The sequence below is a fragment of the Phoxinus phoxinus genome (assembly GCF_949152265.1).
Source record: "Phoxinus phoxinus genome assembly, chromosome: 9".
In the NCBI taxonomy this organism is placed as follows: Eukaryota; Metazoa; Chordata; class Actinopteri; order Cypriniformes; family Leuciscidae; genus Phoxinus; species Phoxinus phoxinus.
In genome coordinates, this window is record NC_136884.1 from 17,612,593 (window position 1) to 17,627,462 (window position 14,870).

At 37.0% G+C, this 14,870-nt stretch overlaps 1 protein-coding gene across 3 annotated transcripts in view; it reads left to right on the plus strand.

Moving 5' to 3' along the window:
* The window catches only part of tbc1d22a (TBC1 domain family, member 22a), a 146,581-nt gene that overhangs the window by 61,065 nt on the left and 70,646 nt on the right, over positions 1-14,870 (plus strand). For all 3 annotated transcript variants that reach the window (XM_079622152.1, XM_079622151.1, XM_079622153.1), the window contains one exon: positions 7,713-7,819. In XM_079622152.1, coding sequence (XP_079478278.1) covers positions 7,713-7,819 — 107 coding nt within the window. The remainder of the gene's footprint in view (positions 1-7,712; positions 7,820-14,870) is intronic.

Genomic DNA, 14,870 nt, shown 5'->3' on the forward strand with positions numbered 1-14,870 from the left:
TTACTCATGAGAAGGAACTCTTTGCGTCCAATCAATGCTCTGTATTATGCATGAATAATATCTTCATATTATTAATACTACTATTATTAATATTATTTTTATATATTATTAATATAGTTTTTTAGTCCTCTATCTGCCTGGTTTTATTATATCTTGTTGCCTCTATTTGGGTTTTAATTATTTTTTTAAACAGCATGTTGTGTCAATTAGGTAAAAAAAATATATATATTGACACGGCATATTGTAGCAAAAATGGCAGTGCTCTAACAACAGTTGTTAGCTGAATACATTAATGTAGCAAAGTATGTTGTTGTGGGAAGGAGGCGGCGGCAACCAGCAAATCTGTAACACACTTTAATAATCATAAAATAAACAAATACAAAAAGTAAAGGTGGCAGCCCCTCACTGACGACAGACGACTGCCGCCACATATAAAAACATAACATAACATAAATAGTCCAGACCTGCTGGTCCTCTCTCGTCCTTTACTGTAGTCGCTCCTTTTACTCTTTCGAAGCTCCTTCGTGAGAGACACGAGGCCGCTGCATCACGCATTGAACACGATATAGATGTAATGAAGACCAAGCTGTAGTGTAATATCTTCACAATCCCCTATGATGCCTACGTCCTTCGTTATGTGTATTCTGAGTGGCAGTTTCTCTCATCTGAAATACACAATCGACCGTTACAGTGTCTCTTCATGAACAATTATGGTCACATACAGTGTGAGCCCTTTACCATTTTAAATGGAAAAAGTGATATAAAGTCATGGGATAGCTTTAATATTTCTTTTTGTGTGTGTGTGACTCGGTATGTTTAGACATAAAATAATAATAAATAAATAAAACAATATGGATAATAAATTCCATATATCTGTTACTTTGTGGAGAAGATGAAAGTATCCTTTACTGAACAGAGCTGCTCACACTTACATGTTCAGTTAAACTAAAAAGAGAAAAATTCATGATTGGTAGGAAACCAGTTACAATTTTTTAAGTTATAATTTATAGACATTTGAAGAAATAAATAATGTACCTGTTTGAGAGTATGTTGACAGTCTGTGTACAGTTGAATAGCTGAGCTCCAGAAAAGCAGTAATGAGGTGGCTTTGACAGTTACAGATTTGAAAAACAAAAAGGCGGGAGTAAAGAACCCTAAACTGCAACACAAAGAACCATTTCAGCATATAAAGAGTTCTTCAGGACAATACGGTACTAAATAGAACTGTACTTGTAAGAACCATCTTTTTTTGTGGCGCTGCCGACTGAGCATACATGTTTCCTCATGTGTGCATCTCATAGGTTTTTCCAATTGGCTTTAACATTGTCCACTGCACAACATACAACAGTAAATGAAAATATATAAAATTTGGTACTACACAGAAACCATGACGGAGTGTGTGGAATAGCTTCCAATTGTGATCTAAAGTGGATTTTGATTAAATAATGGGCCTACGTGCATTATTTCAGTAAACTGAACGCTACAACTGCTTGGCATTATCATTCTTTATTGTTATAAAAAATATGCCGAGCCACATGAAAAACACATGTTATATATTTATTTGGCTTCATATTTTATCTGTAGAAACGTGTCTCTGTTATGTATGTGCAGAACTCAGAACGAGGAAACGGACACAATATCTTCATTCAGAAGGGCAGGGTTTAATTTGCGTTAATTTATTGGAATTCACTCCAAAAAAAATAAATTTTATAACAGAACTGAAGGCACAGTCAGTTTCTATTGTTTGGCTATATGTCAAAAATGTTCTCTCGAATCTCCAGCTGTATTTGCATGGTAAACAAAACTGTATTAACTTAAAGTCTTATATTAATCCTGAAAGAGCAGAAAGCAGTGATGACGGAAATTAGCAGGGTTTATTGAATTATCTTAGTTGTTTCAATGATCAGACTGTGTCTAAACTTACTTCCAGAGGACTTTGTCTGAACCTCATCTAAACAGATGAGGTTCTAATCATTAAAAACCTAGAAATTCATCTCTAACTCAAGGAGACAAATATCCCTTAAAACCACAATCATTAAACAATCACTAACTGCGCTGAGGATTCTGTGCCGAGAACAGTTTGTATTCATGCCGTGCCGAACAAAGCTCAAGTGGAAATAAAACCAGAACCGTTCCTTGCCGTTCTTAGAACTGTTGGGGTCGACGGTGAAAAGGCGGCTTTTGATAAAATGCATATGCAGGAATTTTTCCCTTCAAGACTGAATTTGGTCAGAACCTCACTGGACCACAGGCCAACTGTAACAAAGCATGGAGATGTTTTAGTTGGACATGTGGAGCGTTTTTGACCTTCATGACCATGGGCAGAGGTGGTCTTTATTTAGTTCACTTCACAGTGAAAATTCTGTCATCATTTACTCACCGTCAAGTTGTTCCAAACCTGTATGAACTTCTTTCTTCTGCTGAACACAAAAGATGATATTTTGAAGAATGTCGGTAATTAAACAGTTACATTGACTTCCATTGTATTTTTATTTTTTTTCTACTATGGAAGTCATCAACTCTGGTTACCGACATTCTTCAAAATATCTTCTTTCGTCTTCAGCAGAATAAAGAAAACTCATACAGGTTTGAAAACAACTTGAGGGCGAGTAAATTATGACAGAATTTTCATTTTGATGTTGCTAGTTTGAGTAAAAAAGAAAAACAAGATCAAGATAAAATAGTAATATCACTACAAAATGTAATGTGTAAATTATTTAATCATAATAATAATTAGTCAAATTAAGTTCCTAATTTTATTGTGTAGAAAACATTCAGAGTAAATTATACCGCAGTCCTGACATGGTTCAGACCTGTGACATTAATAAATCATTAAAAACATAACCTAGATTTAAAAAAAAAGACTATGATTACCTATTGATTATATAATATAAGAGGAGATTGTAAATCCACCACTTCACAGTGCTCAGCGGTCCATTAACTTTACCCAAAAGTTATCAATCAGTATGCGTACGTCCTTTAACCATTTTGAAAATACTTTTCAAAAGTTTGAGGTCAGTACGTTTTTAATAGAAATTAATGCTTTAATTTAGCAAGGATCCATTCAATTGAAAAGACCTTTAAATAATTACAAAAATATATATTTCAAAGAAATTCATCAAAGAATCCTGGGGAAAAAAAAGTATCCTGGTTTCCACAAAACACCATTAAGCAGCACGACTGTTTTCAACATGATAATAACAAGACATGTTTCCTAAGCGCTAAATGTATGAATTGCGATAAATCAGTTTATCAACCGATCATTGCAGCACTTTAACCTGTTCATGGCTTGTGTAATTCGTAAAGTGGCAAAATGCCAGCAAAGTGATTTTTTTGCAGAAGACAGTACAGTTGGTATGTTGTCGACTCTGGTCTGTATCTTTACAGACATCTGCTCTTTTTTCCTTCGCAATGCGTCCAGACAGATGGTGCGACGGTGACTTCACGGTGGAACTGTGGTCACGGAGTCGTGCGCCTTCTGTTTCTGTGAATTTGTGCTTATGCGTACATGTATGTGTGTGAACCTTCTTCTTCTCACTTCAGTAATGCTTTTCAGTTCATTTAACAGTGTCATACTTCATCGAGTCACCTCTGGAAAACGTGAGAATAAATAAGGGCCAAAAAGATGTGCGAATCTGTGTATTGTGAACATATAAGGATGATGTTTCTAGGAAAGTATTTAGATCTAATGCCGTCACATTCAATTGAAAAGAGAGGTTAGTAAAGATCTAAATAGCATATAAAGATCTAGGATCAGTTGCAGATCAGTTGATATTTGCAATGATTTTTAAAGCCCACATATTGTATGTGTCAAGAGTATAAAAAAAATCACAAAATATTTTATCACATTAAAGGATAATTCCGTTATTTAACACCTTGAGTCTATATTGTAGTTTGTTTTGGATGAACAAGAGTGGTGGACAACATTTTTTTGACAATGGTTCCTCTCTCGAGTTTTTGACTATAAAATAATTGGCCATGGACCCATTTAACATTGGAGTCAATGGGCATGTCCGAAAATGTAATTAAAACAGCCAATAATGTTCGTTTACAAAACTGTGCAACTCACCGAGTGATTAGTGATGTTAGTTGATGTTCCAGAAACAAAAAGTGTTGCGAAATACAGTTTCTGTCGTGTTTTATTCGTAATTTTGTAAAATCCCATTGAATTCTGTTGAAGGACTGAGTGCTCGTTAATATAAATGCGCTAACGGAAACGGAAAGGGGGCTTTTTACATTTGGTCGATGTAGTCTTTTTGATCGCATCCGTTTCTCATAAGGCTAGCGAGCAGAGCAACTGTGCTCCGGGAGAGTAAGCGAAATAAACAAACAAAACCTTGAAAATTGAAAGACGTGACCACTGACCAGTGCAATATGAAGTTGAACTCGACTGTGACCGTGAGTGTCCCGCGAGACACAAACATCGGTTATCGCCATCAAGTGGTCGGGAGTGTGCTAACGCTTCAGATTCAAATATTGAGCGGAAGTTACACGGTTGTGAAGTGTCTGAAAAAATAGTTCCACTATAGCAAAATAAACGGATTGGAATCATATATTGCGACGATATATTGTTTATAATCATCAACGAACACCACTAACCACTCGGTGAGTTTAACAGTTTTGTAAACGAACATTATTGGCTGTTTTAATGACATTTTCGGACATGCCCATTGACTCCAATGTTAAATGGGTCCATGGCCAATTCTATTATAGTCAAAAACTCGAGAGAGGAACCATTGTCAAAAAAATGTTGTCCACCACTCTTGTTCATCCAAAACAAACTACAATATAGACTCAAGGTGTTAAATACCGGAATTATCCTTTAACTATGGACATGGTCCATAAACAGAAATTGTCCAAATACTCATGTCCACATTTTAAACAGTGACTATTGTTTCATGTAAACCTATTTTAAATGCCTTTTTCAGATTTAAAAAAAAAAATATATATTTTTGAAATTGAAATTTCCGCACGTAAAAAAAATGAATACTTAAAAAAAAAAAAAAAGAAGAATAAAACAAATTAATAATCTCGCGATAAGTCACGTTATGTCAATCACGTTTACACACGGCCTCCGAAACTTTAGTCCGTCATGAAAAAAATCGGATCGGCTTCGATTTTGTGGGTTTTTCACAAAATTTTGAGAGTTGTTTTGACAATTCAGAGACACCGAATGACGAATACGAAAAAATGCATACGAAAATTTGGTACATTTGTAGTTTTGTGTATATTCCAGCCACCGCACTGGCCATTATTATTAATTTATTCTTTTATGAATTTAATAAATAACTGGCTCGTATTCTGTCCAAACACACCGCGTCATCTACGTCAGGTGACTGTAAACCCGCAAAAACTGTTTCCATTGCAGTTTTGCTATATATATATATATATATATATACGACGTGTGTGTGTGTGTGTATATATGTGTTATTAATAATATACAAAATAATTATACACAGTACACACACATATATTATGTAAACACACATTTTTATTTTGGATGCGATTTATCACGATTAATCGTTGCCCAGCACTAAAATTGAGTAAATTATGTACACAGAAAAATTAAGTGCAGCAGCTTTAACATTTATTATTTTATAACCCTATAAAGCCTACTGTATTTGATTTGCAATTTTCTAAGTCCTCTAAATCATCAACATGATTGATTTTTTTCAATCATCAACAATTGTATTTTTATTTATTTTTGTATAAAGTAAACATAATAGCTTTTGTATTGCTATTAATATTTCAGGATGATAATTTCAGTCCAGTAACTTTATTACCCATACCGGTACATTTTTTTTTCCATACATATATATTTTTAAGAATAAATAAAAACTACAGAGCTTTGATCATGAAACTAATCAATGAAATATAACTTTACTAAGACATACTTTTGGGAGATATAGAGTGAGAACTGATATGTATATGCAAGTAGTCTGCTATAGGCCTAGTGTAATAAAAATCCCATTGATTTACATTACAATATTAGGCTTTACAGGGTTAATTTAGTAATTTACTGCAATGACATTCAGACATTTTGAACTGTTTGAGGCCACTGCATATAAGACTGCTGCTAATACCACAAACAAATCATTTACCTGCAACTCCCCAGTTGGCCACAGGAGGTGCTGTTGTCTTGTTTTATGTGTTCATCTGATCAGAACCTCTTTGTGTGTCCTTGTTTTGTGATGAGCGAAAGTGCTGTTAAGGGACTCTCACAACTAGAGAGATTAACACTGCCTTATTACAGCCCCACACACACACACACACACACTAAGATGCCTCGTGAGTACTTTCATTCCTGAGCGGAAGGCCGTTATGTGAAAGCACAATGAGTTTGTCTGCCATTTGGAGGTCATTCAGGCCCAAACTCCACAGATTCTTACATTTTCTCGCCGTATCTCGGGAGTCGTACTCCATCTTGGCTTCCTCTCCGCCGTGACCTGTCTGACAGCAGACGGTGATGAGCGTCTAGGATGAGCGTAGATGACCAGTGGTATTTTTTCCGACTGTACTAATGCATTGGGCGGCCTGGAAACTGGACGGCCGTTTGCTAAACTGCAGCGCTGCGAATATTCCCAGCAGCCCCACTGGTCCTGTCAGCCAGAGCTCGCCGTACTCTTTAAGGTTAGACTCATGTTGCCAAGGAGACAGAGCAGCACTGTGTGTGTGTGTGTGTGTGTGTGTGTGTGTAGTTCTATGATATCCTTCCTCTGCTCAACCTGTGACTTGCCTGTCAGAGCCGCGGTTTGACTCATTCGCAGTGGTTACTAAATAAATCTACAGTTATATTGGCTTTTGCCCCGGGAAAATGATTCTGACGTTTAGTGAAGAAACTGATTTGTGTGTTTGGTGTGTTAAATGATTAACCTGTTCACAACTCGCTTTACCACACAAATGTGCACATTTTTTTCTTTAGGATTTGTTCTTACAGACAATTGTATTTGACAGGACTGACAAAATCAGGACAAGACACTTAGACCTAAAATTAGGTCCAAAAACATTGTCAACATGAGCAAAAATAAACTCTGGTTACAAACCTTTCCCTCTTTTATGATTCGTTTGTGTCATTTTATTTTTGTTGATTTTTTTGTGTGGGATTGATTGATTATTTGATGTGTTTATTTCCTCTTTTAATTACTTTTTTTACTAGATTTGTTCTTTATTGGCTTTTAAAAAATAATATGTGCAACAAAATGCTTAAATTACATAAACTATATCCAGCACACACTTTGCTGTTTATTTCCACATCTGATGCTGATCAAGTTTTTGGCAATGCGAATCATCACTATCAGTGTAAATACATTTGGCAATGGTCATGCAAATTTTGGCAATGTTCAGTTATCCTGAAGGACATTTTTGTGTGTGACAACTCTTAAAGATCAGTTGATATTTGCAATGGTTTTTAAAGCCCACATGTGTCAAGAGTATAAATAGATGTATTTTAGCACATTAACTGTGTGTGTGTGTGTGTGTGTGTGTGTGTGTGTGTGTGTGTGTGTGCGTGTGTGCGTGTGTGCGTGTGTTTTAAAACGAGAACAATTATTTCTGTATACATGCCCCCCCAGTTCTGCTGTATCTCACATTTGAAGATTTCCATATTGAGGGTTAATCTCTCTTTCCATTTTTTTCCCTCTCTCTTTGTCTTTCACTTGTATTCTTTGTCTCTGTCTCTTTCTTATTTTCTTTTGTCTTTTGTCTCTTTGCAGAGGAAGAGGTGGAAAATTTCAATGTTTCCAGCTTACAGGAAGAGGTGTTGCGGAACATCGAGGCTGACAGCTTCTGGTGCATGAGCAAGCTCCTGGACGGGATTCAGGTAAATTGATTCCCTATCTGCCAGCGGTCGGGCCTGATACACTCACTCTATGTGTGTGTGTGTGTGTGTGTGTGTGTGTGTGTGAGCACCGCTGGGAAAGAGACGAATGTGTCGCGGCGAGATTCCCCTGCGTGTAGGCGCCCCGTTCCTTTTCCTCTCCTTGCCTTTCCTCGCTCGGCCCTGTCCAGGAATAAAATCCATGATGAATATTCTCACTCCGCACCACAGGACGTAACCTCCTTATCCAAAGGGCCTGGCGGTGCTCGAATTGTCATGGGAAAGCAAAGCGACCCCCCCCCGCCCCACATTCACTTTGTCTTGCCTGCCTCGTCTCTAATTGATTTAAGGCCATAAAACACCCGTGTTGTTTACGCAGCAGAGACTCACTTTGCGGTATGAAGGTAGGTGGTTGCGATCCTCATAGCCATATTTCCACAGTCCTCTCCCGGGTGACAGTAAAAGATTCCCGTGCGGCCTGGTCTGTCACTTTTTTTCTTTCTCTCCTTGTTGATAAAATACTCTGTAATTGGGCGTTTCTGCAACTAACGACCCTTTTGGCCTTGTGGACTTAGAAATTAAACTCACTTTTTTTTTTTTTTTTTTCACTTAACTGGTTAATTTAATTTGTTCATTAGCAGTGTCAGACAGCAGGAGAGGAAGATTATTTTGTTGTTTTCCCTCTTTTTATGCAAATTGTTATTAGAAAATGTCATTTGGAATGCAATTTCAAACTTGTTTGTCTTGCTAAGGCCAATTCAGAATTTACATTTTTTGAGTTTGTTTGCTTTGTTCCAAAAACTAGCGAGCTACATTTGTAGGCATAGTTAGAAATTTAGGACAGGGGTGTCCAAACTTTTTTTTAAAGGGGGCCAGATTCGATGTTGTGGACACACCTGGGGGCCCGGACAGTGTGGAAATGAAAATGTCCTGATAATTTACTCATCCCCACGTCATCCAAGATGTTCATGTATTTCTGTCTTCAGTCGAAAAGAAAGGTTTTTGAGAAAAACATTCCAGGATTTTTTCTCCATATACCGTATTTTCCGGGCTATAAGTCACACTTTTTTTCTTAGTTTGGCTGGTCCTGCGACTTATAGTCAGGTGCGACTTATATATCAAAATTAATTCATGCTGACTGAGATGAACCAAGAGAAAACATTACCATCTACAGTCGCGAGAGGGCGCTCTAGTTGGCGGAGTTGTTCAGAAGCGTCACAGAGGAAGAATTTAATGGATGCGGGAGCTTGGTCTTTGTTTACCGGTAACTTGTTGGACTCGCTGGCTAATGTTAATTTAGCCTATTCAGCCTCCCAGGTATATGTTCTTTATGCTATTGTGTATCTGAATAACTGTTAATGTGTTACATTAACACGCCGGACACCTATTCAGCCTGTTGTTCTGTGTGCTATTGTGTAGTTCAATAACTTGCCTTTCCAGATTAAATGTCTGTTCTTGGTCTTGGATTTTGTGAAATACATTTCGAAATAAATGTGACTTATAGTCCAGTGCGACTTATACTTTTTTTCCAGTTTATCCAGTTTTTTTTCCTCTTCATGACGCATTTTTTGTCTGATGCGACTTATACTCCGGAGCGACTTATAGTCTGGAAATTACGGTAGTGGACTTCAATGGGGTCCAAAGGGTTGAAGGTCCAAATTGGAGTTTCAATGCAGGGAATAAGGGTCTTATCTAGCGAAACGATCGATTTTCTAAAAACAAATAAACATTTATATACTTTTTAACTGCAAATGCTCGTCTTGCACTAGCTGTCATGCGCCATGCATTACATAATCACGTTGAAACGTCACGCGTGTTTAGTGTCAAAAATGTAGGGTAGGCCACATTATTTTCTCCTCCAACTTCAAAATCATCCTCATTGTTTTACCTTTTATTTATTTGCATTTTTTTGTAAATGGCAATTTGGCTTTGTCTTTGCACGTTCGCTTTGTAAACACTAGGTCAGTACTTCCGCCTATACGTCATGTGTGACCTTTCAACGTGATTACGTAATGTAAAAGCTAGTGATTTAAAAATATATAAATGTTTGTTTGTTTTTTTGTTTTTTGTTTTTGTCCCCTTAATTTCTATTCGACTGAAGAAATAAATACATGAACATCTTGGATGACGTGTGAGTGAGTAAATTATAAGGAAAATCTTAAGGGAACTAATCCTTTAAAATGCATTTTTGGTCGACTGAAGCACAAGTGGACGGCGCTAAATACAGGTGTGAACGTGGTCTAAAACTTTTGAGCTTGTCCACTTTTGACCACTTCCAAAGGTCGTCGAAAACATATTTGACCAGATTGCTTTCGTGCGTTCATGTGTTCAAACAGCCACAAAATACCACCTACTCTCCGCCTACTGACTTAATGTATAAACATTATGGGAAGACCGCTAGCCAGGTGAGATTTAAACTTTGTCGGCTGAAGACCCAAGTGTGGTTTGAAGACCAAAAATGTACCAAGCATGATGTTCTCTCACTCCTGGGGCTCCGTATGTTTTTCCATCATCTCCGTGCGCGTTCATATGTTAATTCGTTATAAGTTAATTTGTCCATTAGATCGAAAGTCTGAAAAAACCCATACATTTACCCGATCATAGGCCGAGGTGCTCCCTCGTCTAGCCGATCAACCAAAACGCATCTTAATATTAGGTGTAAACAAGGCCTAGAATGGCTTTATTAGTCTATAAAAAATAACCATTTAGTATAAAAACAATTGAACAAAACTGATGGCTCATAACAAAAATCCCTGTAGTTTGGCCTATGTTTTATTACTCCTTTTAGAAATGTAATAGGCCAACATGTCTACATTAATAATATAATAAAATTTGATAGGAATCAGTTATGCCACAATACCACGGTTATGGTTAGTTACACTGCTATTTGTACTTCTTTTTGCCCCTAAACAAAGGATGAAAATAATCTTTGCAGCGCGTTTTCCGGGCCTTTATGTAAGCAATGGGCAGAAAGGCAAAATTACAAAGATAAATATTCACACTTTCTGAATTACCTATTTGGAAGTTCATCCGTTCTTAAGTGATATTTACGTTGATTTGTCATTTTCTTGTCTTGCTCTTCATTTACACTGTTATAAATTACTCGTATACAAAGTGTTTTCACTAAATTGATATTGGAATGCTTTGATTAGTTCACTCTTTTTTTTTTATTACATTGTTATAAACATGTAAATCATGTATTTATTTTTTTTCAATTTTGAAAATTGAAGGTGAGATTCTCGGAAAATAGCACAAATAAAAAAACAGTTATTTATGTTCTTACTAGGTCTTGTGACCACATAAGAAATGTAGAGGAAAAAAATTGAATTCTATTAGTTTTCATAAAAATTCAACCCTTGGGACACAAAAGTGCCCGCAGTTAAAGAAACACCCAATTACAGCGATGTGTTTGAAGTGAGTACAGACAGAAATGTACTCTCACGCACAATGGGTTTAGACAATTGTCTCTTCACACATAAAGAGCATTTGTATGCGGCGAATCAACCCTCCTCACTGGTATTAGATTGAAATGCTCTCCAGGCCCTCCAAAGCTTTTGTGGTATTTTGTCTCTAATTACTGTGGTAATTTGTGTGTACAAAGCAGATTCTCTTAGGTGCTAATGATTTTTCTCCACCCTTTGTTTTCCTTACACCTTCACACCATGGCTGCTGATAGCTCTGAACACTTGCTCGCGAGTTGTTAGCGTCGGCAGCGCCTTGCTCTCTGCGCACGCGTGTCGGTGTTTTAGAGTGGTTGTTAACTCGGAAGCGTAGTTTTAGCGTGATTTTTATAGTCTCAGCCGTGCGTAATTGTGGTCGGGTCTCAGGGGAGCACTTGCGTTTTGAGGCGAAGGGGTAGAAAAAGTTGTTAATTACAAGTATTGTATTTCCCACCTGTGTTTGACAATAGAGAGGGATATCATCGCTATTGTAATGCTTGATTATTTGAGATGGCGCTTCATGATGTACATTCTGGAGTAAATATAAAAGGGGTTTTGTTTATGCGTCAACCTTCGTTAAAAGAATATTCAAAGAGGGGAACAATGTTAGTGTTGTGCTGCTGATAACCAAAAAATGGTTCCCTAGTTTGTAAAAACACACAATTTGCATTTACAGTAATGCATATACAGGGCAGGTGTGGCTTTAAAAGTAGAAATATAATCAATAGGGATTGTTCTGTGCAAAATTTGAACTGTGAAGGTATATAAATCGGACTTTTAGTATTAGGACTGTTATTCTAGGCCAAGGGTAGGCAAACTTTTTGCCTGAAGGGCCACACTGGGTTTTAAAATTTGACAGATGGCCGACCCGGTAGCAGCAAACACATTTACGTTGTGGCAACGTCTGCGCGACATTCAACAACTGAGAGATGACGTTCTGACAATTAATTGTTTATGCTGTAGACAGGGACGATTCTAGGATTTTCATTTTAGGGGGGCTCAGCCCCCAATGAGGGTATGATTTTTTTTTTAAATAACAGTTTAGTTTAGGGTCTATTGCTCACTATTAAAGGATTAGTTCACTTTAAAAAAACTTTTGCTGATAATTTACTCACCCCCATGTCATCCAAGATGTCCATGTCTTTCTTTCTTCAGTCGAAAAGAAATGAAGGTTTTTGATGAAAACATTTCTACATATAATGGACGTCAATGGCGACCAAACGGTTCAAGGTCCAAATGACAGTGTCAGTGCAGCTTCAAAGGGCTTTAAACGATACCAGACGATGAATAAGGGTCTTATCTAGCGAAACGATCGCTCATTTAAAAAATAAATAAAAAAGTTTAAGTTTTATAAGCACAAATGCTCGCCTTGCTCTGTTCTGTGATGCGCGTTCGCGCACGTCACGTAATACGCAGTTACGTTGAAAAGGTCACGCTTCACCGAGTCAGTGTTTACAAATGTGCGGAAGGAGGACCATACACACATATTCAAATGTCTTTGTGTCAGTTTATCGTTTAAAATGCCCATTGCGTGTGCGTATCCTGGGTGTTGTAATATTAAAAAGCCTAAAAGAAAAATTTTGTCAGGATAGAAATGTTTTACTTTTCATAGAAGCGTGACCTTTTCAACGTAACTGCGTATTACATGATGTCACGAACGTGCATCACAGAACAGAGCAAGGAGAGCATTTGTGCTTATAAAACTTAAACTTTTTTATTTATTTTTTAAATGAGCGATCGTTTCGCTAGATAAGACCCTTATTCATCGTCTGGTATCGTTTAAAGCCCGTTGAAGCGGCACTGACACTGTCGTTTGGACCTTGAACCGTTTGGGGCCCATTGACGTCCATTATATGGAGAAATGTTTTCATCAAAAACCTTCATTTCTTTTCGACTGAAGAAAGAAAGACATGGACATCTTGGATGACATGGGGGTGAGTAAATTATCAGCAAAAGTTTTTTTTAAAGTGAACTAATCCTTTAACTAGTTTCATTAACATGTATATGGCAGGGTTTTATAATCACTGATGTCCTGAATGTGAGGTATATGTTAGTTTGGGGGGTTTCCCCCAATAAAATTTTGATATCCACATATGTGCATTTTAAGATGTTTTGATGATGTTTTATTTTTCTCTCCTCATCAGCATCACACTCTTTTTCTCTTCTCTTTTCTCTTTCACTCTTCTCTTTTTCCCCTCCTAAAGCTGAGCTTTGACTGATATATGCTTTTCATTTTTGTATGTCAGTGAAGAAAGTAAACATATGGGTCAACTGATAGGTTGATTTTTACCCTATGAATCATTTTCTCAGACACGTTCATTTACTGAAAGCGACTAGGAAAGCTAGGTAAATAACTTTATTAAATTAATTCGCAATATAGGCTACACATTCATGATCGATCTCATGCCTAATCCAGGGCTTTGTTATCAAATAGGTCCTGAATTTGAGGTTGTTAGGGGGTTCAAATTTTTAATTTCTCTGATATGTGCATTTCAAGACGTTTGAAGGCCAAAAAAGGATAAGAAATAGCTTTAAACCACGTTAGCGGGCAGTATATTATTTGTCAATACCTGCTCTCTCCATCACTCTTTCTTTTACTCTGTCTCATCTTGCCCTGTCTCTTCCCCTCTTAAACCTGAGCTTTTTTAATTTACTGAAGGCTACAAATTGTATTATATTAATTCTCAATATGTACACATTCATTATTAATCGTGTGCCTAACATGATGAAAACGGCTTTGTTAATGTGTCTTCTGTCTTGTCCCCTCACAATGACAGTAAACTAATTATTACATTACATGGGTTACGTTCCATAGGCCTATTTTCAGTTCAAAATAGACAAAAGTTTATTAGTTTGCCTGATTATTCCTGTGAATCGTTTAACATTTACCTAAAAAACTGTCAAATATGAAATGTTTAGTTTAGCTACTTACATCTTAGTCGCTCTGCTAAAATGTGCGCTTCTGTGAACATAAAGCCCGCCTACTTTGATTTGATTGGTCATCTCAAATATTCTGACATTGACGAGCAGTGACAGACCAATGAGGCTCAGATGAGGCCCTTGCCTCATTTAGTATACACGGTTCTATGAATATTCAAATTAGCCCCGCCTCCACTCACTCACACCAGCTCAGAGATCCACTCGTTGAGGATCACACATTGATGCGATTGGTTAGAAGGTAGTTTGTGACGTCAGAAACCCCACTGATTTGTATAGACTGTCTTTGGTTCACTGCAGTTTAAAAGAGAAAATACTCAGCAATGGTGTTGACTTATGAATGTGCACATGGTTTGTCTTAAAGCATATTAAAAAAGCACCGCATATAGACATAAAACACATTAAAAGCTTGATTTTCACCACAGGGGGATTTGAATAGTGTCTGTGATTGTATCATACTAGTATCTTGTTCACAGACAGGGCTTAGATTAAGCCAGGATTAGGCAAAAAAAAAATGTTTTACTGTTGGGCATCTTAAGACAAAACAATGGCACTTGCATATTTTGAGATGTCAGTGCAAGTTGCTTTCATTTAAGTGTTCTCAAACATGCATTTTAGTCTTAAGCCTCGTCTGTGCAACCAGAGCATAGTGTTTCATTATTTTTAGCTGTGTGGCT